We start from the raw sequence: 26,026 nt of genomic DNA on the forward strand, positions 1-26,026 counted from the left end.
CCTGAATCCTTTGGCTGAAATGTATTTCCAACTATTTTCATTTCTATGAGATAATGGGAACTAGAAGAATAAATGTTTTGGTTTCTCTCCTTTGCTGGTCCCTCTTTCTGTCCTATCCCAGAGAGTAGGTTTTCTTGGCCTTCTGTCCTTCTGCATCTAAAGTTTATCCTTTGAGAACCCATTCATTCTTTGAATTTTTATCATCCCTCCTATGATGAGGAACCCAAATCTTCATTTCCTGTCCCATTGATGGCAATGGGCACTCACACTTAGGTCACATTTTATACTGTGAAAAGAAATTTGTCTCTTTCCTCATTTGATCCTCATAACCACTTTGTGAGGTGGGCAGGCCACATGTTACTACTTCAGTTGGGACAAAAGGTGCTGAAACTAGAAAATTTGTTAGATTTATCCGAGGCTTAAAGACTGGAGTGGGCTACCGGGGTACCAGGCCAGGTTTAGTGGGCTGCCAGGGCACCAGGCCAGGTGCTCTTAATTCCCACCGCAGCCCTCTCTTTTACCACCTCTTGCTGTCACTTTAAATCATCCTGTCCTGAATTCACTTCACCTTTCTGAAAATGAGTGACCCCTTCAAATGGCACTTTTATTTTATTCATTTTGGGTCTTGGGGAGACCCAAACCTTGGAATAAGCCTCTTTTCTCTACTTATTTCACTCACCCTAGGTTCCGCTGGGATGTGTGTGTGTGTGTGTGTGTGTGTGCACACATGCATATGTAGGTGTGTACCCATCATCTTCTCTCCATGGAGACTACACCAAATCTAGGACCTGGTTACCCAGATTACTGACACCAACTTGTATCTGGCCTTCCTCACTGTAGCCTCCTTCTCTCCAAGCCATCCTGCTGTCACATGGGGTATCCTCCTTAAACAGGGTTTTTTTGGTTTTTATTTATTTATTTATTTATTTTCTGGTCATCCTTATGCCTGCTCATCTTTATTCCTGTTTCCTGCAACATCAAGTAAACACTCCTTGCCTAGATTTTAAAACCCTTTATAACAAGTCCTTTATAATGGGGTTTCACTCTACCTTGAGAGGTAATTTAGAGTAGTAGTAGTTAAATACTTGAGAGGTAGTTTAGCATAGTATGATTCCCTGCCCCACTACTTGCTAGCTATATAACTCATAAGTTGGGGGAAAGGATTCAATCAGGATTTCTCAAGCTCAGTACTAGTGACATTCAGGACTGGAGAATTCTTTGGTGTCAGGAGTTGTCCTGTGCATTGGCACGTGCTTAGCAGCATCCCTGACTTTTACCCACTAGATGCCGGTAGCACCCCTCTAGCTGTGACAACCCCAAATGTCTCAAGACATTGCCAAATGTTCCTCAGGCAAACTCGCCCCAGTTGAGAATCACTGGATTAAATGATATAATTATGTAAAAATGCTGAAAAATAATTAGTACGGAGTATATCCTCAATAAATGCTTATTATTATTATTAATTCTATTCTTAGCACTCAAACTTAATTCCTTTTCCTCTCCAATGTATAATAACAACTTCTCAGGGTAGCTGTGAGATTGAATTCAATTCATATAATGACAAAGCCCTTAGCACAGTGCCGGCACATGGTAAACACTCAATAAATTACAGCCATCATTATCATTATAAGTATCCCCCATAATGCCTAGCACATGTTGAATATACAATAGATGCTTAGTAAAAATGTGGTAGTGATTACTGGAAGTAAATCATATTGTATGTAGTTTTTCCTTTTTCTTTTTATTCTCACTGGGAAATTGTCTCTTCAGCTATTACTCATGCACATTTATCAGTGTTCTCTATTCTCTTCTGCATCGTGGCTTTAAAAATAGAAAAGAAAATTCTTAGAACAGCTTAATCTTATTTTTTTTTTTGTACTGCTTATAAAAGGAAAGAATAGCTCCTAATGTGGGGCTGGTAGGGAGATACAAAGCACATAATTTGATGCAGATCAAAAGAATCTCTCATGTTTCCAACTAATAAAAATCTTATGTCAGTAGGATTCTCAGGGTCACAAAATCATAGATATAAAGTTCTTTCTTTAAAGGCTGACCTGTGACTTTCTGGATAAGATGTGTGTTCATTTGTTCCATGAAAAAGAATGCCTATGAATCAATAAGCATCAATAATGACGGTGGTGATGGCAGTGACAATGACATTTTTGGAGCTCTTGCTATGGGCCAGCCAGTGTTCTAACTGCTTAACTAAGATTGTCTCTTAGATCTTCAAAACATGCCCACAAGGAAGATACTAACATCACCCCATTTTACGGTTGAGGTAAGCGAGTACAGTGTGGTTAGATATCTTGTTTAAGGTCTCACAACTAGGAAGAGATAGAGGCAGGATTTGGACCTGGGTGGTTTAGCTCCAGGGCCCATAATCAAAGAAGTGAGAGGACCAGCCCTCAGGCTTGGGCGGAAAAGAAAGGTGCCACATCAAGCAGTTCCACATGACAGTTTCTGAAATTACCTCTTTTAGAAATTGAGAGAGACTTTGGGCTTTCTGTAGTCTTAGCTGCAGAACCAGACTCCCTAATCTTGCTACTTAGAGAATGTGGGAGAATGACAAGTACCTTGTGTTTTTCCAGAAACTCTGGCGTGAGTGTCCAGGGAGCATCTCTGATTACTTCGTCTACGTAGCGACAGTGTCTGAGAGCTTCGTATCTCTCGGCTTCATTCATCACGGTGAAACCTTTGAATTTGTGGGTGAGATCATCACTGCAAACTGAAACAAGCAAATGCATTAAATGCCATTACTCAGCCAGGACCTGCTCACAGCCACCCTGGTTCAGACAAGGCTTCTTCAGCAGGACAAAAGAACACAGCTTTGCTAGGTGCTTGTCATAATTGAACTCAGCTTTTTAAGGGAACAAAGGATTTGGAGAGCAAAGTAAGCTGAAATCCACTGACAATTCAGAATTTCATTTTAGTGCTAATTACATCTGCATTCTCCATGGAGGCTTCTATTAAAATTATTCTCTACACTACCTAATGTGACTTTCATATCTTTTTATTTTCCTATCCCACTCCTCAGTGAAAATTACCATTCAGAAATAAAATGACCAAATGAACAGACACAGAAGGGAGAGAAGGAGAGGAACCAAGAGGCCTGATTTATAGGAGGTTTGAATGGTTTGAACAATCAGTTCCAATTATTTTACTAGATCATTGTACTTTGTAACCCCAGTGTGAGACAGACAGACAGACACACACACACACACAAATACATGTACTTCTGTTTCTGGATTGAGGGCCAGTCACTACACATCAGGCCATTCAATCAAGAGGAGAAAGTCATAAAATCAAAGGTTTGATCTAGTAGAGTTCATCCTTTCCACATCTCTTATCCTTTCTAGATCTCAGGTTACTGGACCCTCAAATGGGGATATCTTCCACTATCAGCCTTAGAAATCATTTTTTGAGAACTTACAAAAAAAGCGCTTTTAAACAAACTGAACAATAAATACTATTCACTATCCTATCTTTTGGCTGGCAAAGGCAGCTTTCCTAAGATCTCCTATGTGACAGGAAGAAATACCATTGTGGGTACAGTCCCTGTTTACCAAGATCCCAGTGAAAGCCTTGCAGTGGCCAGTCAGAACTACCTTTACTGATCTTTGCAATGAATTTTTTTTTTCTTTAAAGTATTATGTACTTACAATAAATTCACTAATTTTTTTTTTTTTTTTTTTTTTTTTTTTAGACAAAGTCTTGTTCTGTCACCCAGGCTGGAGTGCAGTGGCGTGATCTTGGCTCACTGCAACCTCCACCTCCTAGGTTCAAGTGATTCTCCTGCTTCAGCCCCCTGAGCAGCTGGGATTACAAGTGTGTGCCGCAACACCCAGCTATTTTTTGTATTTTAGTAGAGATGGGGTTTCACCATGTTGGCCAGGCTGGTCTCGAACTCCTGACTGCAAGTGATCCACCGGCCTCAGCCTCCCAAAGTGTTGGGATTACAGACGTGAGGCACTGTCCCCAGGCAATAAATTCACTAACAGTAAGTGCACAATATGTGTTTAATTAAAAAAAATTTAATTGATGCATAATAATTAACATATTTATGGGGTAGACTGTGATGTTTCCATGCATGTATACATTGTATAATAATCTAATCAGGATATTTAGCATATCCATCACCTCATATCTTTATCATTTCTTTGTGGTAAGAACATTCGAAATTCTGTCTTATAGGTGTTTTGAATATACAATATTGTTAACCATAGTCACCCTAATGTGCAATAGAACACCGGAACTTATTCCTCCTAACTGTAACTTGGTACTCGTTGATTAACTTCTCCCTGTCCCCTGTCACCTACCTTCCCCAGCCTCTGGTAACCACTGTTCTACTCTCTATTTCCATGAGATCAACTTCTTTAGATTCCATATATAAGTGGTATTGGTATATAAACACAATGCAATACTATTTAGCTATGAAAAAGAATGAAATCCTGTCATTTATGGCAACATGGATGAATCTGGAGGATATTTCATTAAGTGAAGTAAGCCAGACACAGGAAGACAGATATGCCTAATCGATACTGCCTAATCTCACAAGATGTGTTTTAAAAACAAAAATATGATCATTTTCTTGGAACAGAATGATGGCCCACACCCAGAATCAAATCTGGCCACAGAGTAAGCATAGCCAACGGCCACACTCAGCATCCTTAGAAAGCCTTCTGTTGTAGTCCCTTCACATAATCCACACCCAAGCCATCAGGAAAACTGCAGGCTCTGCCTTCAAAGCACACCCGGAAGCCATGTTTTTCTCAGCACCTCCACTGCTCCCATCCCCGCCCCTTCATCATCTCTCCCAGGGATGACTGTAGTAGCCTCTTAACTGATCTCCTGATTCCGGCCTTGCCCACTCCCAACAACTTATTCTCATTGGCCAGAATGAGCCTGTTGAAGCTTGTCAGTCTGTGTCATTCCCAAACTCAGAACCCTTCCCATCTCACTCAGGGTAAAACCAAAGTCCTCCAGTGGCCCACAAGACCCATGCCTCTGCCCACTCCTTGCCTCCCTGACCAACCTCCTAGTGTCTCCCAGCTCCCTGGCCTTGCAGTTTCTTGAATACTTCTCCTCAGGTCAGGGCCTTGCACTATTCCCCAAAACTGGAATAATTGTGCTCCAAATACTCATAGAGCTCACCTCCTCCTCTCCCTCAAGTCTTTCCCCCTATCTTCTTCTCTTTTTTTTGACAGAGCTTTGCTCTTGTTGCCCAGGCTGGAGTGCAACGGCACGATTTCGGCTCACTGCAACCTCCGCCTCCCGGGTTCAAGCGATTCTCCTGCCTCAGTCTCCCAAGTAGCCCCACCCTCTTCTGAATTGTGATCCTCTGCTGCGTTACTTCTCCTCATGACACTTGTCTCATGTAGCTGTCTTATTTAGTTTTATTGTTGGTGTTCCCCTATAAATTCCCGAGGGCAGGGACTTTTGTTTTATTTTCTGATGTACCATACCTGGCCCCTAGTAGGCTTTTAACGATATTTCTTGAATGAATTAACAAAGCCTGATACATATAGATACTCAACAAATCAACAAATATTATTATTATTTACAATAATAGATGTATATTATCTACAGGTTTCTTTCTCTCTCTCTCTCTCTTTCCTTCTTTCTTTCTTTCTTTCTTTTTTTTTTTTTTTTTTTCTTGACACAGAGTCTCCCTCTGTTGCCCAGGCTGGAGTGCAATGGTGCGATCTCAGCTCACTGCAACCTTTACCTTCTGGGTTCAAGCAATTCTCCTGCCTCAGCCTCGCCTCCCGAGTAGCTGGGATTACAGGTGCCTGCCACCACACCTGGCTAATTTTTGTATTTTTAGTAGAGACAGGGTTTCGCCATGTTGGCCAGGCTGGTCTCAAAGTCCTGACTTCAAGTGATCCACCTGCCTCAGCCTCCCAAAATGCTGGGATTACAGGCGTGAGCCACCGTGTCTGGCCTACAGGAACATTTCAACAACATACATGCAAATGAGAGACTAATGAGTTTCTAGATATATATATATACACACACACATATGCCTCTATATCTCCTATACATACTTCCTGAGATGTTTTCTATTATAGCAGTTTATATTACCAAAACAACATCAACCATAAGTCTGGCTTGAAAACTGCTGAGAATCAGAATCACCCAAGGAACTTGTTAAATACATATAAAGAAACCCAGCCCACTCCGTGAGATTTTGATTCAGTGGGTCTGTAGTGGGGCCCAGATAGCTCTGTCTTTGACAAGCTTCAGAGATGATTCTGATTAATACAACATTTGAAAACCCTGAAGCATATTATAAATAACTTAAGTCAAGAGCTCTATCTGTCTTCGAATCACCCATCATGCCCAGAGGTGGGGGTGGGGGGAAAGGTGGGCAGGAGGTGGCAGGTAGTAGGGCCATAATAACTATGTATTGATTTACTGACTATATTAGCTTTTGACCCCATAAACAGGAATTCTTTATGGGCCATGCAATATGATTTTAAAACTGATCTAAGACTTTTTGAATGTTCTTTTAGGACTTTATTAAAATACTACCCCAAGAATCATATTGAGCAGAAATGGATTTCAGACTCCATTTTCTATTTTAAACAGCACAAAACTAGGCCGCGCCACATCCTCCCCCTTTCTGAATCTGCACCTGAGCAATTTGGTATAACTTCTACATGACCGAGATAATGGCCTACTGATAGAGCACAAAGAAAACAAACATCCTGTTTATGCCAATACGGGGTCCTATTTTCCTATCCCAGGAGTGACCTCAAGAAGCAGCTGAACATGCTGACCAGTTATTGTCTAAACATTAATTACGCCCAAAGCAGCACTGTTGTTCTTGAGTCTTGGCAAATGCACTCTGACAACCAGATGGAGAGCTCTGGGCAGCGGTATTCCATGGATGAATTCATTGAGCTATCTGGGAACTCATGCTGCAGCTAACCTATGCTGGCACCTCACTGTGTTCCCACAGGAGAGAAAATACAACATAGGGGTTGAACTTGGGAGCCCAACAGACTCAGGTTCTAATCCCAGCTCTGCTATTACCGGGAAAGTTACTCAAACTCTCTGAGCCTCAGTTGTCTGGTCTTTAAAACATGGTGAAGTTCTGAGAATTAAATTTGATCATCTTTATGAGCAGAGAGTAATGCTGAATAATGTTAGCCATTTATTAATAGTAGTAGGAAAATAGGATCATTCATGGATCTATTACTTCAGATTTTGTGTTCTGTCTTTTCCCTGCCCCCTACTCCAAGAAGGTATGAGGGCCCCGTGGTACAGACTCCTTTGTAGGTGCTGTGAACTCAAGTTGCTGGTAGACAGCCTGACTTCCTGGCTGCTGTTTTCCTGAAGCCAGAGCAACTTGGGGGGTATTCTGGAAAGAAGAAGACAATGAGAGACAAGAACTCTCCAAATTGCAGGGAAAGGGCCAAATGTCTATGGATCCCATAAGCAGCAGGTGCCAGTGGCAGGACCTCAGGAGATATGAGAATGTGAGGCCCTAGGCATGGGAGTTCCACCTGGGAACAGACTGCAGGTACCTGACCCGTGATAAGTGCAACGAATCTGCTCCCTTCTAGTAATTATGTGGGCTCAGACAGTGAGGGCAGTGCAAAAATGGCCCTGGGTTGAAGACTGGAGGCCCCTCTCCTGTTTCTATAAACATTGTGGACACTTGTTTGACTTTGGGGAGGTAAAGAGAGCCCAGCAAAGTCTGAGACTAGGCCAGGCACAGTGGCTCATGCCTGTAATCCCAGCACTTTGGGAGACGGAGGTGGGTGGATCATTTGAGGTCAGGAATTCGAGACCAGCCGGGCCAACATGGTGAAACCCCATCTCTACTAAAAACACAAAAATTAGCCGGGTGGTAGCGGTGCGTGCCTGTAATTCCAGCTACTCAGGAGGCTGAGGCAGGAGAATTGCTTGAGCCTGGGAGGCGGAGGTTGCAGTGAACCGAGATCACACCACTGCACTTCAGTCTGGGTGAGAGAGTGAGACTCTGCCCGCCCCCCCAAAAAAAAAAAAAAAAAAGACCGAGACTGAATTTCCTACCAGTCAGGCAAAATGGACTCTTAAAGAATATTTAGTTTCAATTAAAATATAATAAAATAAATCCAAGTTTGTGGAGTAATCTTTATGTCTTCTATAGTAGTAGTAGTATGTTTACTGTTGTTATTTTTATTGCCCTCCTGTGAAGCAAAGGTGGCTATTTGGTGACTCTTTAAAAATTTTTTTAGAGAAAAAAACACTCTAGTATAAATTTTAATTTTAATTTTAATTCTTTGGCCTGTTTTTAAATGACACAAACTTGCAAATTAAAGTGGAGGAAAAAAGAGCTTTACAAGTGGAGAGTCTCAATTCACTAAAATAATGCCAACAAGATAAGCTTGCATAGAAGAATTTTCAAATTGTTACTGGCTACATGCTTAAAAAATTAGAAGTGCAGGCATTGGGCTGGGTGCGGTGGCTCATGCCTGTAATCCCAGCACTTTGGGAGGCCGAGGTGGGCAGATCACTTGAGGTAAGTAGTTCGAGACCATCCTGGCCAACATGGTGAAACCCTGTCTCTACTAAAAATAGAAAAATTAACCAGGTGTGGTGGTGCATGCTTGTAATCCCAGTTACTGGGGTGGCTGAGGTGGGAGGATTGCTTGAACCCAGGAGGTGGAGGTTGCAGTGAACCAAGATCATGCTACTGCACTCCAGCCTGGGCAACAGAGTGAGACTCCATCTCAAAAAAAAAAAAAAAAAAAAAGTGCAGGTGTTATAATCATAGTGCAAAACCATGACAATTGTGGTGTCTTTTACTGCCTAAGGTTGAGAAATAGACTATAGTACCTCCAGTTATCAGTTTCTGGTCTTTTAATAAATGATTTCTGACAAATACCTAGTATTTCTACCAAATACCTGTCCCTATACTTGCCCTGACCAAAGTGGTTTCGTGAGTGAAGTCTTTGCTCCACCCAGGGGAACTCCTATAGCAAACCTACCTGCATATGTAAAGGGGACCCTAGTTAATATGACAGATCCATCTAACTCACTGTAAGCATTTTACATGTTGACCACACATACAGTTATCAAGAACCAGCCTTTCAACCAACAACACAGGACATCTATTCTTGAAGAGCTCCCTAACTTTCCTCAGTATAGAATTGTCTGCCATTAAGTTGGTTGGTTTGTCATACTCCAGAAAGATAGTCTAAGATAAAGGTCTCCTTAACTAGGATACATATACCCTCATGGACACACAAAGACTTTTCTTTTCTTTTCTTTTCTTTTTTTGAGATGGAGTCTCACTCTGTTGCCTAGGCTGGAGTGCAGTGGTGCGATCTCGGCTGACTGCAACCTCCACCTCCCAGGTTCAAGCAATTCTCCTGCCTTAGCCTCCCAAGTAGATGGGATTACAGGCGTGTGCCACCACACCTGGCTAATTTTTGTATTTCTAGTAGAGACGGGGTTTCACCACGTTGGTCAGGCTGGTCTCGAACTCCTGACCTCATGATCCGCCCATTCAGCCTCCCAAAGTGCTGGATTACAGGTGTGAGCCACCTCACCCAGCCACAAAGACTTTCCAAAAGGTACCCATGAACAGGTAGTTTTAAATGAATCAATGTCCAGATTCAACTTCCAATGGTTCACTTCCCTAATATTAACTAGGTCAAGAAAGTCTTTGGGTCCAAAGCCATGCTTACTCCACTTTACAAAAGAAAGGCACCACCCAAACCTTAATATGTTGCATTGGAAGGGGTGGAGGGCGATTTAGCCTTCAGGGCAAACCAAATGGAAGTCTCAGTTAGTGACCATTCAAAGCACCATGAACCTATGAAAGCTTCCTGTCTTTCCCTGTCTTACACACATTTCTGTTACAGGTGAAGCCTAGTGTTAGAAACTCAATATGGTAGAGTGGAGAATAATGCAAATTTTTGCCTAACAACTTTGCCTCTTCTTCTCCCAACTATTGTCAAAGAACACATGGATCTTTAGGGATAAGGCCCAAGAACTCAAAGCAAAAGGAGCACTGGAAAGAAATATTGAATGCTAAAAAAAATGGCTTTTTCATGTAGTTAAGGGTAAGCATTTTTTCAGCTATTCTTAACACTTGTATTGAATCCTAAAAATGGCTTTTCTCTTGTAGTTAAGAGTAAGCATTTTTTTCCAGCTATTTACTTTAAAATCACTTCAATAAACCAAAGCTATATAGGCTGGTACTGCTGCTTCTTAGAAATGTGACTAGAATTTTTCTAGAATGATCAATTTTTTGAGATACATTGGAATAGATACATGGGTAAAACATTCACATAATTTTTTATAGACTTCATATGCATTATTTAAAAAGGACGTTAAAAACCTGTGTTATCAATTTACATCATAAGATATTTATTCTATTTACAAGTCATCCTAATTCATCTCATTCTCTATGTTTATTTTCTACCTCTTTATAACAAAAAATCAAATTATTATCTGCCTCCAGACCAATTACTTTTGAATAATATATGCCCCCTTTCTATCTTGAAATATATAGGAAAAGTGTAGTCATGGTATCTACTAAAGATAACTATTTCTGTTTTTCATATTTATTTGATTATTTCCAAAAGGCAAACACTACAATTTGATACACACACAAACACACACACACACACACACACGTGCCAATATTTAGAGAAGGAATAACATGCCTTTTAAAAATCATATGCTTCTTCCTATAATATCACATAATTTTATCTATAAATTACATTGCATTACTACAAATTAAGTGAATCGATTTACTGTCTTGTCTTGTTTATAACTTATTATATTAGATCTACATTATTTTAATCTTGACTGATTCTATTTTACACAATCCATTCTATCATTTATTTCCCAGTGTTTTTTACAAAGCTTCTTGAAATACATTAATACTTTTGAACTGAAAATACATTAATACATTTGAACTGAAAATACATTAATGCATTTGAATTGAAAAGACATTTTCTTGGTTTGTAGGTTTTTAGCAGGTTTGACAATGAGGACTGGTTTTGCCAATTCGGTTGGATGGTGTTTTCTGCAAAGTTAGTAATCTAAAACTGTAGCCCTGAGATTTTGTTTTTTAAAAAAGGTTGTAAGCAACCGATAAAAACATTTTATCAAAAATTACTTGATTGGCAATGGCATAATTAAATTACTAATATTACCATTTCCCCAACCCTTTCTGGCTATATCTAGTTGAATAAGTTGCTTTCAAGTAAAACAATAAGGGATATAATTAAGAGTCATTTAATAAGTCTTGATATAGCCTTTTGTTAGAATTCCCAGAAAGAGAAAAAGCAAATGATTCTAATAGCTTGGCAACAAATCCTTTTGCAGGTCAGGTCATTTCTAATCCATTGCTTGCAACAAATTTGAAGGAGGATCTTAACAAATTGTCACTCGATAGACCATTAAAATTACTTTTGATGGCAATAATAGTAATAAATTATGTTGTTATTTTTGGTAAATAACTCAGAAGTTCAAAGAATTGAGTGGCATCACTGTAACAAACTCCTTCCATTCTATCTACACATTTGCATGGACAACATATTTCAGCACTTATAACTATAACAAGTAAAATTGGGAAAAAATTGATGTCAATTTTAGCAGTAAGTTATATTCATCCGTAAGTACATCTACAGGTACATACTATCATCTCATTAAGAGATACATTGCTGTCCAAATTTATGTTTAGGTTGTTAATTATTTATCAAAGTATATATAATGTGGTGCTTTGGTTAGTTATGCTCTAATTTATATACATATTTTTGGTTTTTTTTAATTATTATTATACTTTAAGTTCTAGGGTACATGTGCATAACGTTTATATCATGTATAACTCCCCAATGCAATCCCTCCCTCCTCCCCCCTCCCCCTGATAGGCCCCAGTGTGTGATGTTCCCCTTCCGAGTCCAAGTGATCTCATTGTTCAGTTCCCACCTATAAGTGAGAACATGCGGTGTTTGGTTTTCTCTTTTGTGATAGTTTGCTAAGAATGATGGTTTCCAGCTGCATCCATGTCCCTACAAAGGACACAAACTCATCCTTTTTTATGGCTGCATAGTATTCCATGGTGTATATGTGCCACATTTTCTTAATCCAGTCTGTCACAGATGGACATTTGGGTTGATTCCAGGTCTTTGCTATTGTGAATAGTGCCGCAATAAACATACGTGTGCATGTGTCTTTGTAGTAGAGTAATTTATAATCCTTTGGGTATATACCAGTAGTGGGATGGCTGGGTCATATGGTACATCTAGTTCTAGATCCTTGAGGAATCGCCATACTGTTTTCCATAATGGTTGAACTAGTTTACAATCCCACCAACAGTGTAAAAGTGTTCCTATTTCTCCACATCCTCTCCAACATCTGTTGTTTCCTGACTTCTTAATGATTGCCATTCTAACTGGTGTGAGATGGTATCTCATTGTGGTTTTGATTTGCATTTCTCTGATGGCCAGTGATGATGAGCATTTTTTCATGTGTCTGTTGGCTGTATGGATGTCTTCTTTTGAGAAATGTCTGTTCATATCCTTTCCCCACTTTTGATGGGGTTGTTTGTTTTTTTCTTGTATATTTGTTTGAGTTCTTTGTAGATTCTGGATATTAGCCCTTGTCAGATGAGTAGGTTGCAAAAATTTTCTCCATTCTGTAGGTTGCCTGTTCACTCTGATGGTAGTTTCTTTTGCTGTGCAGAAGCTCTTTAGTTTAATTAGATCCCATTTGTCAATTTTTGCTTTTGCTGCCATTGCTTTTGGTGTTTTAGACATGAAATCCTTGCCCATGCCTATGTCCTGAATGGTACTACCTAGATTTTCTTCTAGGGTTTTTATGGTATTAGGTCTAACATTTAAGTCTCTAATCCATCTTGAATTAATTTTCATATAAGGGGTAAGGAAAGGATCCAGTTTCAGCGTTCTACTTATGGCTAGCCAATTTTCCCAGCACCATTTATTAAATAGGGAATCCTTTCCCCATTTCTTGTTTCTCTCAGGTTTGTCAAAGATCAGATGGCTGTAGATGTGTGGTATATTTCTGAGGACTCTGTTCTGTTCCATTGGTCTATTTCTCTGTTGTGGTACTAGTACCATGCTGTTTTGGTTACTGTAGCCTTGTAGTATAGTTGAAGTCAGGTAGCGGGATGCCTCCAGCTTTGTCCTTTTGACCTAGGATTGTCTTGGCAATGCGGCTCTTTTTTGGTTCCATATGAACTTTAAAGCAGTTTTTTCCAATTCTGTGAAGAAAGTCATTGGTAGCTTGATGGGGATGGCATTGAATCTATAAATAACCTTGGGCAGTATGGCCATTTTCACGATATTGATTCTTCCTATCCATGAGCATGGTATGTTCTTCCATTGTTTGTGTCCTCTTTTATTTCACTGAGCAGTGGTTTGTAGTTCTCCTTGAAGAGGTCCTTTACATCCCTTGTAAGCTGGATTCCTAGGTATTTTATTCTCTTGAAGCAATTGTGAATGGAAGTTGATTCCTGATTTGGCTCTCTGCTTGTCTGTTACTGGTGTATAAGAATGCTTGTGATTTTTGCACATTAATTTTGTATCCTGAGACTTTGCTGAAGTTGCTTATCAGCTTAAGGAGATTTTGGGCTGAGACGATGGGGTTTTCTAAATATACAATCATATATACATATTTTTGTTTCCGAGAAGTATGATACAGTGATCACTAAAAGATTTGCAAACATTAAAACATATCCCATTAGGAAAAAATATGGGAAAGAAGCAGAATAAAAATATAAGTTTGAGGAGAAAAAATGAAATGTATAAATATTTAAAAGTTAAAAAATAACTTGTTATATGTTTTGTAAATTTATGATGATGTTTCAAAGCATTACAGTATTTAGATGCCAATAGATGCATTAAAGTGTTTGGGTAACAATTTTGTTTTTTATTTATGTATTTATTTATTTATTGGAGATAGAGTCTTGCTGTGTCACCCAGGCTGGAGTCCAGTGGTGCAATCTCAGCTCATGGCAACCTCCGCTTCCTGGGTTCAAGCAATTCTCCTGCCTCAGCCTCCCGAGTAGCTGGAACTACAGGTGCACGCCACCACGCCCGGCTAGTATTTTTGTATTTTTAGTAGAGATGGGGTTTCATCATGTTGGCCAGGCTGGTCTGGTCTCGAACTCTTGACCTCAAGTGATCCACCCACCTCGGCCTCCCAAAGTGCTGGGATGACAGGCATGAGCCATTGTGCCAGGCCCACAATTTTGTTTTAAAATGTCAATATTGAATTTCTGGTTTCCAGTCTGGTATGTAAGGAGCTTAAAAGTGGCCACTCGGTCCTGACAACAAGTAAAAAACGAACGAATCGACAAATCTACAACTCTTCTTAAATCCATCAGAGAACTGAGGTTACAGGGCAAACCACTACTCCCAAAATTGGAGAGAGAAACAGGCAGATAGAGAGAATATTAGCTTACTAAAGCAGAAACCCACAAACAGAGCTACCTCCCCAGGAACCAATGCTGGGATAGGAAAATTTAAACTGACAAATCGCTGGCACCTCAGTGTGGACAAGTCTAAGAGTTCAAGAAGCCATGGGGACAAATACTTTTGTGACTTTTACCTCCAGGAGCTCAAGCAGGGCCTCAGAGTGAAAGAGCAAGACCCTCTCTCTTAAAAAATACATAAAAATAAAAATAAAAGTTTATATGGAAAGGAAAAAGATCTAGAAAAACCAACTGATATGAAGGAGAAGAAAATGTCAGAAAACTGACACTATCTGACTTCAAAACTTACTATAAAGCTACAATAATCAAGACAGTGTGGTACTGGCAAAAAGAACAGACAAATACATCAATGGAACAGACAGAAAGCCCAGAAATAGACCCAGACAAATATATAGAGAACCAATCTTTGACAAAGGAGCAAAGGCAAGCAAATATAAACCTTTCAACAAATGGTGCTGGAACAAATGGACATTCACATGCAAAAAAAAAGAAAAAAAAAGAAAAAATTAACCTAGACACAAGCTTACATCCTTCACAAAAATCAAATGTAAATGCCAAACTATATGTAGATGTAAAATACCAAACTATAAAACTCTACAGAAGAAAACCCAGATTGGTTTCTTCTGGGTATGGTGATGACTTTTTAGATACAACACCAAAGGCATGAACCATGACAGAAACAATTGATAAGGTGGACTTCATTAAAATTAAAAACTCCTGTTCTGCAAGAGACTATGTTAGGAGAATGAGGAAACAAGGCATAGACTGGGGGCCAGGCGCGGTGACTCATGCCTGTAGTCCCAGCACTTTGGGAGGCTGAGGTGGGCGGATCACCTGAGATCAGGAGTTCAAGACTGGCCTGGCCAACATGGTGAAACTCCTTCTCTATTAAAAATATAAAAATTAGCCAGGTGTGGTGGCACATGTCTGTAATCCCAGCTACTCGGGAGGCTGAGGCACAAGAATCGCTTGAACCTGGGAGGCAGAGGTTGTAGTAAGCCGAGATCGTGCCACTGCACTTCAGCCCAGGCAACAGAGTGAAACTCTGTCTCGAAAAAAAAAAAGACATAGACTGGGAGAAATTATTTTAAAATGATACAACTGATAAAGGACTGTTACCCAAAATATACAAAGAACTCTAAAACTCAACAATAAGAAAACAAACAGCTGGATTTTTAAAAATGTGCTAAAGACCTTAACAGGTACCTCTCCAAAGAAGATCTACAGATGGCCAGGAAGCACATGAAAAATGTTCAATATCATATGTCAGTAGGAAATTAAAAATTAAAACAACCTACTATACACCTATTAGAATGGCAAAAATTGAAAACATTGATACCACCAAATGCTGGCAAGGACATGAAGCAATAGGAGCTCTCATTTATTGCTGGTAGGAATGTAAAATGGTACAGCCACTTCAATCTGCAGTCGAATGCTTTACCTCTGGGCTATACCCGCTCCTGGTACAGCCATTTTGGAAAACAGTTTGGCAGTTTCTTACAAAACTAAACATATTCCTACCATGCAATCTAGCAATCACACTCCTTGGTATTTATCCGAATGAACTGAAAATGTATGTCCATACAAAAACCTGCACACGGATGCTTATAGCAACTTTATATTTTCCAAAATGTGGAAGCCACTAAGATGTCCTTCGGCAGATGAATGGATACACTGTGGTACATCCAGACAATGGAACATTATTCAGCACCAAAAAGAAATGAGCTAGCAAGCCATGAAAAGACATTGAGGAATATTAATTGAATTTTATGAAGTAAAATAAGCCCATCTGATAAAACTACATGCTGTATAATGTGAATTATATGATGTTCTACAAAAAGTAAACTATACTAAAAAGAACAGTGGTTGTCAGGGGTTAAAGGAGGAAGAGATGAATAGGTAGAGCACAGAGGAATTTTAGGGCAGTAAAATATTATCTGTATGGTACTATCATTGTGGATACCTGTCATTATACAATATAGCTATGAGTTTGGACAATGTACAATGTTATCTAAACCCATAGAAAGTATAACGTTAAGAGTGAACCCTAATGTAAACTATGGACTTTAGGTGATAACGATGTGTCAATGTAGGTTAATGGATTGTAACAAATGCATCAGGCTGGGGCAGGATATTCATAGCAGGGGAGGTTGTGCCTGTGCAGGAAAGGAGTATACAGGAATTCTATGTACTTTCCATTCAATTTTGCCATGAACCTAAAATTTCTCTAAAAATAAAGTTTATGAATTTGTAAAAAGGTTAATACTTACAATATTCCAGAAATTACATCTTTTATAACTACTTAAATTAAGAAGCAGATACCTAAATGTTATTTACTTATTTTATTTATTATTTGAGATGGCGTCTCGCTCTGTCACTCAGTCTGGAGTGCAGTGGTGCGATCTCGGCTCCCTGAAATCTCCACCTCCCAGGTTCAGCGATTCTAGTGCCTCAACCTCCTGAGTATCTGGGATTACAGGTGCCTGCCACCATACCCAGCTAATTTTTGTATTTTTAGTAGAGACGGGGTTTTGCCATGTTGGCCAGGCTGGTTTAGAACTCCTGACCTCTTGTGATCTGCCTGCCTCGGCCTCAAAAAGTGCCGGGATTACAGGCGGGAGCCACCACACCCAGCCTGATATCTAAATTTTAGACGTCTACTTTAAGTTGTATAAAAAGGTATACAGTTTTTTCAAAATTCCTTTAGAGATTGTGGGGAACAAAATTTCAAGACTCCTAGTCTAAGACAGTGGTCCTCAACAAGGATTTCATCATCCTGTAGGAAGCATTTTGGAAATCTGTGGGCCATCTTCAGTTGTCATAATGGTTGGAGGCAGCTACCAGCATTTAGTGGGCAGGGGCCAATGAAGCTAGACATCTTGCAATGCATGTGGCAGCTCCACATGAGAATTTTCCCACATCCTGCAAGATTTCTGAAAGTCCCTGCATAACATTTAAAATTATTTGAGCTTGAGTGTGCTAGCTCATGCCTGTAGTCCCAGCATTTTGGGAGGCCTAGGCCAGAGGATCACTTGAGCCCAAGAGTTTGAGACCAGCCTGGGCAACACAGCGAAATCCCATCTCTACAAAAACCAAAAACAAAAAAATTAGCCAGGCATGGTGGCATGTGCCTGTAGTCCCAGCTACTTGGGAGGCTAAGATGGGAGGATCACTTGAGCCCAGGAGTTTGAGGCTGCAGTGAGCTGTGATCGCTCCATTGCACTTCAGCCTGGGAGACAGAGCAAGACGCTATCTCTAAAAAAAAAAATGATTAAATAAAAAACTTAGAAAAATAGAATTATTTGAGTCTAGAATCTGCCTTTGTTTTGCATACAATCACAAAGTATTTCTGCAACAGTTATGATAGACACAGAATTTTAGAGGAAGGCAATTACTATGTACATCAAGGAAGATTGCACTTTGTTTTGTTTACAATTTTACCAAAAGGCATTCACCATTTGGGAAATCACACCCTGACAGCAATGCCACTCTTGGGATTTGAGCTCTTATACCATGCCCCCATAGCAGTCTGCCTATACACAGGAGGTTAGAGATTCCATTTAACAGACTTGGGATCAAATATTAAATTAATGGAGACATATGAAATATAGGATGTCACTGAATTTTTTTTTTTTTTTAAGACAGAATCTCACTCGGTGGTCCAGGCTGGAGTGCAGTGGCACGAACTCGGCTCACTGCAACCTCCACCTCCGGGTTCAAGCGATCCTCCTGCCTCAGCCTCCTGAGTAGCTGGGACTACAGGCATGCACCACCATGCCAGGCTAATTTTTTGTTGGATTTTTAGTAGAGACGGGGTTTCACCACGTTGGCCAGGCTGGTCTCAAACTCCTGACCTCAGATAATTCACCCACCTCAGCCTCCCAAAGTGCTGGGATTACAGGTGCGAGCCACTGCACCCAGCCAGGATGTCACTGGATTTTATTAACAGAGTGGTTAGAAGATATTTCATAGTATTACCATTCAATTATTTTATATGAGATAATAAGAACAAGAAATCTACAAAGAAAAGAACACACTGAAATTACTATTGTTTGTGTTGCCCATGGTTGGTGTTTTTCTTGTTTGTTTGTTTTAGAGATGAAATCTCACTGTGTTGTGCAGGCTGGAGTGCAATAGCTATGTACAGGTACGATCATAGCTCACTATACCCTTGAACTCCTGGGCCCAGGTGATCCTCTTGCCTCAGTCTCCTGGGTAGCCGGCACCTCAGACATGCACCACCATGCCCAGCTTTCACTCTTACTCTGTCACTGTTCCCAGAAGTCTACGTACTATTTCTTTATAGCTTCATGTTGTATTGTTTTATTTTCTTTCTGTACTCCAGTCCCTGTCACTTACCAAAGGACACGGTCTTGTGGTCATCCTAGTAGTTCAATATGCCCTTGGCTTCTACAACCATGTAATAGCCATTGAGGGAATATCTGAATTTCTTTGTAAACCTGCTATAGAGGACATTGTTCTTTGGATTACTCAATGCCCCTTACACAGTGACCCTCTGAAACAGTTATCTCAGAACTCAGGCAGGAAAAACTAGTTCTTCCTGATGGCACAATTCAGCTTCTAGATTTTGAGAGTGATAGAATGACTATGTGGCTCCCTTTGCTATAGCTGCTAAAAAGTCCAGGATTTCTTACTGAAATGTTTCTCCTTTTATTCTGCTTTATTTCTTGGCTCCAAACTTCTGCCCATATTAATTTCTCTGAGTATTGAATCATCTGTGCTTTTATGGAAAGCCTCCTTAAGATACACAAATCAAAAAACTAACACGTCACCATGTCTTCTCTGCTTGTCCCACACTGTCGTCTTGACTGATGAGAACCCTGCACAAGGAAGACCGGATGTTCTGGCTTTTGAGTGCTTTTATTTCATTCAGGTCTCTGCACAAATGTCACCTCCTCAGAGAGGTCTTCCCTGACCTTTATATCTAAAACATCCCTCCTTCCTCCACCCAGTCCACTCTTTTCTCTTATCCTATATTTCTTCATAGTACCACTACTACATATTTACTTGTTTAGTGGGCAATGACTGCCTTTCCCTCAGACTCCAAGTTCTCTGAGGACATAGACAGTCTATTTTGTTCATGGCTGCAACCCCAGTATATAGAAAAATGCCTGGCACATAGTAAGAGTTCAATAAAGAGTTGTTAGATGAAGGGGCCGGGAGTGGTGGCTCATGCCTGTAATCCTAGCATTTTGGGAGGCTAAGGCAGGTGGATCACCTAAGGCCAGGAGTTTGAGACCAGCCTGGCCAACATGATGAAACACCATTTCTACTAAAAATACAAAAAATTAGCCAGGCATGGTGGCATGTGCCTGTAATCCAGCACTTTGGGAGGCCGAGGCAGGTGGATCATGAGGTCAGGCGTTTGAGACCAGCCTGACCAACATGGTGAAACCCCATCTCTACTAAAAATACAAAAATTAGCCAGTCATGGTGGCACGTGCCTATAATCCCTGCTACTTGGGAAGCTGAGGCAGGAGAATCACTTGAACCTGGGAGGCAGAGGTTGCAGTGAGCCGAGATCGTGCCATTGCACTCCAGCCTGGGTGACAGAGCAAGACTCCATCTCAAAAAAAAAAAAAAAGTTGTTGGATAAAGAAATCATTCAGTGAATCAGTTAAATCACTGTTGCCTAACGACCTAGAGAGCTACTGATATTAACTGACTGCCTTCTCCAATTACAAGAACATACTGAAAGCTACACATTTCCTTTGATCTTACCTTGGTTGTGATAACACAGGGCCACAGCTAGTGTTCCTGTTAACTGTGACCCACACCTAACCACCTCCAAACTTAGGCCACCGAAATGACCAAAGCCCAAATATAGTAGAGGTCTCTCCAGGCCCCAGTAGCCTAGGACCAGATTCCAGGTGGTAGTGCTCTCTCAAGGAATGGTTTTCAGGCTAAAGGGAGGTAAGCAAGGGTTGGGTTCTCTGCCTGTTTTGGGTTCCCTCTGCATGACTTGCCCAGTAACCGTTGCCTTTCACCATCTCTTCCTTCTGGAAAGAACTCCATTCAATGATCCTGTGGTCACCATCCTTGGCAAAATCTGCAGAAGAGTTCCTCTTAAATATCCAACAAGTGGTTTTTGGCTGGGCACGGCGGCTCATGCCTGTAATGCCAGCACTTTGGGAGGCTGAGGCAGGTGGATCACCTGAGGTCAGGAGTTCAAGACCAGCCTGGACAACATGCTGAAACCCCATCTCTACTAAAAATATAAAAATTAGCTGGGTTTGGTGGCACGTGCCTGTAATCCCAGCTACTCAGGAAGCTGAGGTGGGAGAATTGCTTGAACCCAGGAGGTGGAGGTTGCGGTGAGTCAAGATTGTGCCACTGCACTCTAGTCTGGGTGACAGAGTGAGATTCCGCCTCAAACAAACAAACAAACAACAAGTGGTTTTTAATTGCAGAAGGTAACAAAATGCTTTAAAAAACAGTTATGTAGTCTTTTACCAGTACTTTTTTTTCTCCCAGTAGAGGTGTAAGATGTGATGGTGCCTAGTTTATATGCCACAAAAACTGATTACTCTGAATGAATATGCTCCTTCCAGAAGGTACACAAGTGAGATACAGGTCTTCTGAGTCAGGTACTCTCCGTTTTAGCCAAATTGAAATAGTTAGGCCTCCTGGAGGAGGAAAATTTCAATCCACATCTAACGATCCTTCTCTTTGCATGGACTTAGCGAGTAAATTGGTCCCTTCGTTGTGAACCAAGATTACCTCAGTATATAAATCTCCATGTCTTTAACACACTGCCACAAATTCAACTAAGTGGGGCTGTTACAAGCCACTAGTGTTAGCACAACATTGTCCTAAGTGTGTGGATCACACGAAAGAAATAGATAATGACCTTGTTTGTTCTTCGTCATCCTAACTCCCTTCAGTTCTTTGAGATTTGAAATCAGAATAATATTGCTTCTCTTATCCCTCTAGAAAATTTTAGAAACATAATTTGGATCAAGCCTTAAACACTAGGAGAAAGGAACTAATGGAAAACATGAAGCATTTACCCTTAGTAGTACTATCAGTCCATCTCTCTCTGAGGATCAGGGTTATACAATCCCATGATGTAACTTCCCCTATGGTTTTTCAAACATCATTTTAAATTTTAGGCATTGAACAAGAGAACCAGTATGGGCTGAATTGGAAGCATTAACAATGTGAGATTTTACTGATGGAACTGAAAGGGGCTCTTTTCAGAAAGCATATTATAAAAGAGTTTTCTAGACAAAAAGAAAATGCACTTCTTACCTCCTACCAACAAATAGCTGTTGGGAAACAGTGTTTTTGCTTGCATAAGGGCCCTTGCGTGACCCGAGTGGAAGAGGTCAAATATTCCATCAGCGTATACTCTGACAGGCCTGTCAGCTGTGGGAGAAAGAAAACACTGTTAACAGAACTGCAGAATGAGGAATCTCAGCTACCTTCCATCAGTCATAAGAAACTTTCTAGATAAGACACAATCTCTACATACCATCAGTTTCAGATCAGTGCATGAAACTAATTTTAAAGAGGTTCTTCTGAAGACATCAAAGCAGAGCAAAAACATAACAAAATTAAGATCAAACCAGGGAACACACATTTTTAGCCAACAGAAGAGACAAACACAGAGCACTAGGGAGTTGTCTTGACCCGGACTGGAGTCTAGGTGACTGAGCCAGCAGAGTCAGCCCAGCTGAGACACATAGGCAGGAGTAACTGAGGAGCTCAATGGAAACAGCAAATGGCTTCATCCTTGAGTCTGGCAGTCCTGAATGAAGACCCCAAGTCCCTGTTCCCAAGGGCAATGATGTACTGGAATCTGCTCACATGGCTCACCTTACACCTTTCTTCCCAACTCCAAGTCATGTTGGTAGCCTGAAGTCAGCCACGGCAGAATGCTTCCACGACAGAAACTGGCAAATGCTACAAATCAGGGCTTATTTCCTGCTGGAGGACCAGCTATTAAACCTTTACCAGCATACCACTGCAAGGCCACTCCCTAACCTCTTCGGTATAATAAGAGATGAGGGACATATGCCTCAAAGGGAGGAAAGTCAGGATGTAATGTTGCATGTAGAAGTGGTGCTCAGGGCTGAAGATGAGCAACAAACACTATAGTCCTTCCTAGGGAGAAAGGCCAAAAGTGAAGAGGTCTCACAGACAGTGGCATACAGTGCTTTAAAAAGTGCTGTTCCAAGAGCAAGAGGGACACACTTCAGTACAGCACCCCTGGGAACCAGGAGACTGGGATAACAGTATTGCTCAGCCAGGCCAAAGACCCATCCCCTTCAGGTCAAAGAGAGAAATTGGGTATAGACTTCCATCAATTTGGTAGACAAAGCAAGTCACAAAATTATCATTTTTAGCTGGTTGGAGGAAGGACGTTGCAGCTCTATTATATCCCCATCCTGATAGTCTGGAAGATGCCTGCTACATTTATATAGAAAATTCTATATATTTTGCCAACCTTGACACCTTTCTAGACTCTCAACAAAGGAACTAGAATGTGAAAATCCAAGAAGGGGATTCAAAAATAGATGACAGGAGAAAGAAGTAGTTTCTCATATCAAAGTGCATTTTAAGCACCCTTGTCACCTCTTCTCCATGGCTACAAACAACATAGAGACATTTTATTCTTGCAGTGAGAAGGAAAGAGACATATGTGGCCACAATAGTGTTTTGTTGTTGTTGTTGTTGTTTTTCTTTTCTTTTCTTTTCTTTTTTTTTTCTTTTTTTTCTTTTCTTTCTTTTTTTTTTTTTTTGAGACAGAGTCTTGCTCTGTCACCCAGGCTGGAGTGCAATGGTGCAATCTTGGCTCACTGCAACCTCCACCTCCCGGGTTCAAGCAATTCTCTTGCCTCAGCCTCCTGAGTAGCTGGGATTACAGGCGCTCAGCACCACATCTGGCTAATTTTTGTATTTTTAGTAGAGACGGTGTTTCACCATGGTGGCCAGGCTGGTCTCAAACTCCTGACCTTGAGATCTGCCCACCTTAGCCTCCCAAAGTGCTGGGATTACAGGTGTGAGCTAATAATGTTCTTTAAAAAGAAATACAAGGACTATCAGTTAAATATGGTGAATTGAACACACAGATTATCTCTACTTTCTCCCAGAAACACCACAACAATTACTAAGAGTTAAAAGTTAAAGAGTTAAAAGTTAAAGTCAAAAGTTAAGTTAAAAAGATAGAATCCCCCCAAGGGCAGAGAAAACAAGAAAGGCAATGACAATGGATGAGAGACATCAACAACATTATGGAAAGTTGATTGTCAAGTGTTGAGTGCCTACAGGGAATAAGAATCAAGGGTGAAGAGGGTAGAGAAAGGGACCACTAGTTTTCTTTATAAGCTAAGAGTACTACTGACTTTTAAAAATGGTCGGGCGTGGTGGCTCAAGCCTGTAATCCTCGCACTTTGGGGAGGCTGAGGCGGGCAGATCACCTGAGGTCAGGAGTTCCAGACCAGCCTGGCCAACATGGTGAAACCCTGTTTCTACTAAAAATACAAAAATTAGCCAGATATGGTGGTAGGTGCCTGTAATCCTTGCTACTTGGGAGGCTGAGGCAGTAGAATCACTTGAACTTGGGAGGCGGAGGTTGCAATGAGCTGAGATTGCGCCACTGTACTCCAGCCTGGGTGGCAGAGATAGACCTTGTCTCAAAAAAAAAAAAAAAAAAAAAAATATATATATATATATATATATGCATGTATTACATTGATGTTATAAAAATAAATTTTCTAAAAAGACAGAAATCAATGCCAACTTCTGTTGAATGATCTTTAAGACTTATATTTAAAATTGTGATTATCTCTTGATGCAATGCAACCGCATTAATTTGGAACATAAAGAAATGTTACATTAATAGATTCAGATGGTACAATGTTTCTAATAAATTAAATTTCTCTAATAAAAAAAGTTGAGAGACTTATGTCAGATAGGGAATTGCAATTATTTCCAATTATACACAATTTTGAACAAACAGAATTGCCTTCATAGGATTATACTGTATTCTAAATAAGGCACAGTAAATAGAAAATGCTTTGAAATAACAAACTGTCTAATGAGGGAGCCTTGCTTTGAATGTTCTTATTCAATTTGAATTCAATTGAGGAAAATTTGTTTTAAGATATAAACCCCAGGGGAAAGCAGATGGCAGTTTTGTAAAACTTTTTGTTATTGGTTCAGAGGTGATCAAGAGAAATGAATTCAGGAAGCAGGGAGGAAAGAAAAGTAAAGAAAGAAGATGCAATTACTGAGAAAAAAGGCCATTTAGTAAATCTGAAGAGCATTACAAAGTTGATTTTGCAATAAGCTCACTTTTAAAAATTGTGGTGTGTCAGCAATTTCCAGACTGTGGGAAACTCTCCAGGACTCCCCTCCCCTGCCAAAAAAGGACCCTGATCTTTCATCTCTTCAACAAATAAACTTCAAGGCAAAAGAGAGAGAGAAAGAAAAAGAGAAACAAAAGGGGGATCTGCAGATTGAAAGAGATTTTAAAAACACATCATCCTGCTGTAAAGTATGGACATTATTTGGATTGGATTCAAACAAGCTATATATAAATGATGACATAAGATAATTAGAAATTGGAACACTGGATATTTGGTGATATCAAAGAATTATTGTTAATTTTTCAGGTAAGATGATGATACAGTGGTTATGTTTAATAAAACCAGAGTTCTTATTTTTCGGACATATATACAGAATGCTAGGAAGTCTGGGATTTTGTTTCAAATCGTTCAAGAGGACAGAGTAGACAGAGGTGTGCATGGTGCAAGACTGGCCATGGGTTAGTGGTTGTTACGTATGAGTGACAAGCACAGGAAAGTTCATTATACTGTTCTTCTACTGTGTGTGTTTGAAATACTCTATAATAAAGCTTTAAAAAAAAAAAAGAGTATGGCTTTTTAGTTTGTGTATTGATCTGTTTTAATCTTTTGTTTGAGATTCTGGATATGCTTTTAAGCATCTGGTGACTCTCCAGAGCATATATGTGAGATACCACTGACCTGTGAAGCTGGAGGTTTGGCAATGACCAGAAGTCAATTGAAAACAAAAAAAGATGTCAGAGTACAACTATTCCATGGCATGGTGGAGAGACATTAAGGTGGCTTCGAATGATCTCTGCCTCCTGGTGCTCATGCCTTTGTGTAATTCCCTCCCTTTGAAGTGTGTATGGGACCTGTGCCTTGCTTCTAACCAGTAGAATATGGAAAAGGTGGTAGACATTATTCCATGATTATGTTACATTATAAGACTCCATCTTGGCTGGGCGTGGTGGCTCACACTTGTAATCCCAGCACTTTGGGAGGCAGAGGCGGGTGGATCACCTGAGGTCAGAAGTTTGAGAGCAGCCTGGCGAACACGGTGAAACCCCGTATCTACTAAAAATACAAAAAAAAAATTAGCCTGGTGTGGTGACGGACACTTGTAATTCTAGCTACTTGGGAGGCTGAGGCAGGAGAATCTCTCGAACCTGGGAGGCGGAGGTTGCAGTGAGCTGAGATCACACCACTGCATTCCAGCCTGGGCAACAAGAATGAAACTTGTCTCCAAAAAAAA

General features: G+C 40.4%; 1 protein-coding gene across 2 annotated transcripts in view; it reads right to left on the reverse strand.

Moving 5' to 3' along the window:
• The window catches only part of PCYT1B (phosphate cytidylyltransferase 1, choline, beta), a 91,045-nt gene that overhangs the window by 29,285 nt on the left and 35,734 nt on the right, over window positions 1-26,026 (reverse strand). For both annotated transcript variants that reach the window (XM_033195638.1, XM_033195628.1), the window contains exons 3-4: window positions 21,734-21,850; window positions 2,574-2,725 (exon numbers count right to left, since the gene is read on the reverse strand). In XM_033195638.1, coding sequence (XP_033051529.1) covers window positions 2,574-2,725; window positions 21,734-21,850 — 269 coding nt within the window. The remainder of the gene's footprint in view (window positions 1-2,573; window positions 2,726-21,733; window positions 21,851-26,026) is intronic.

Source organism: Trachypithecus francoisi, unplaced genomic scaffold (genome assembly GCF_009764315.1).
Source record: "Trachypithecus francoisi isolate TF-2019V2 unplaced genomic scaffold, Tfra_2.0 Contig01603, whole genome shotgun sequence".
Lineage (NCBI taxonomy): Eukaryota > Metazoa > Chordata > Mammalia > Primates > Cercopithecidae > Trachypithecus > Trachypithecus francoisi.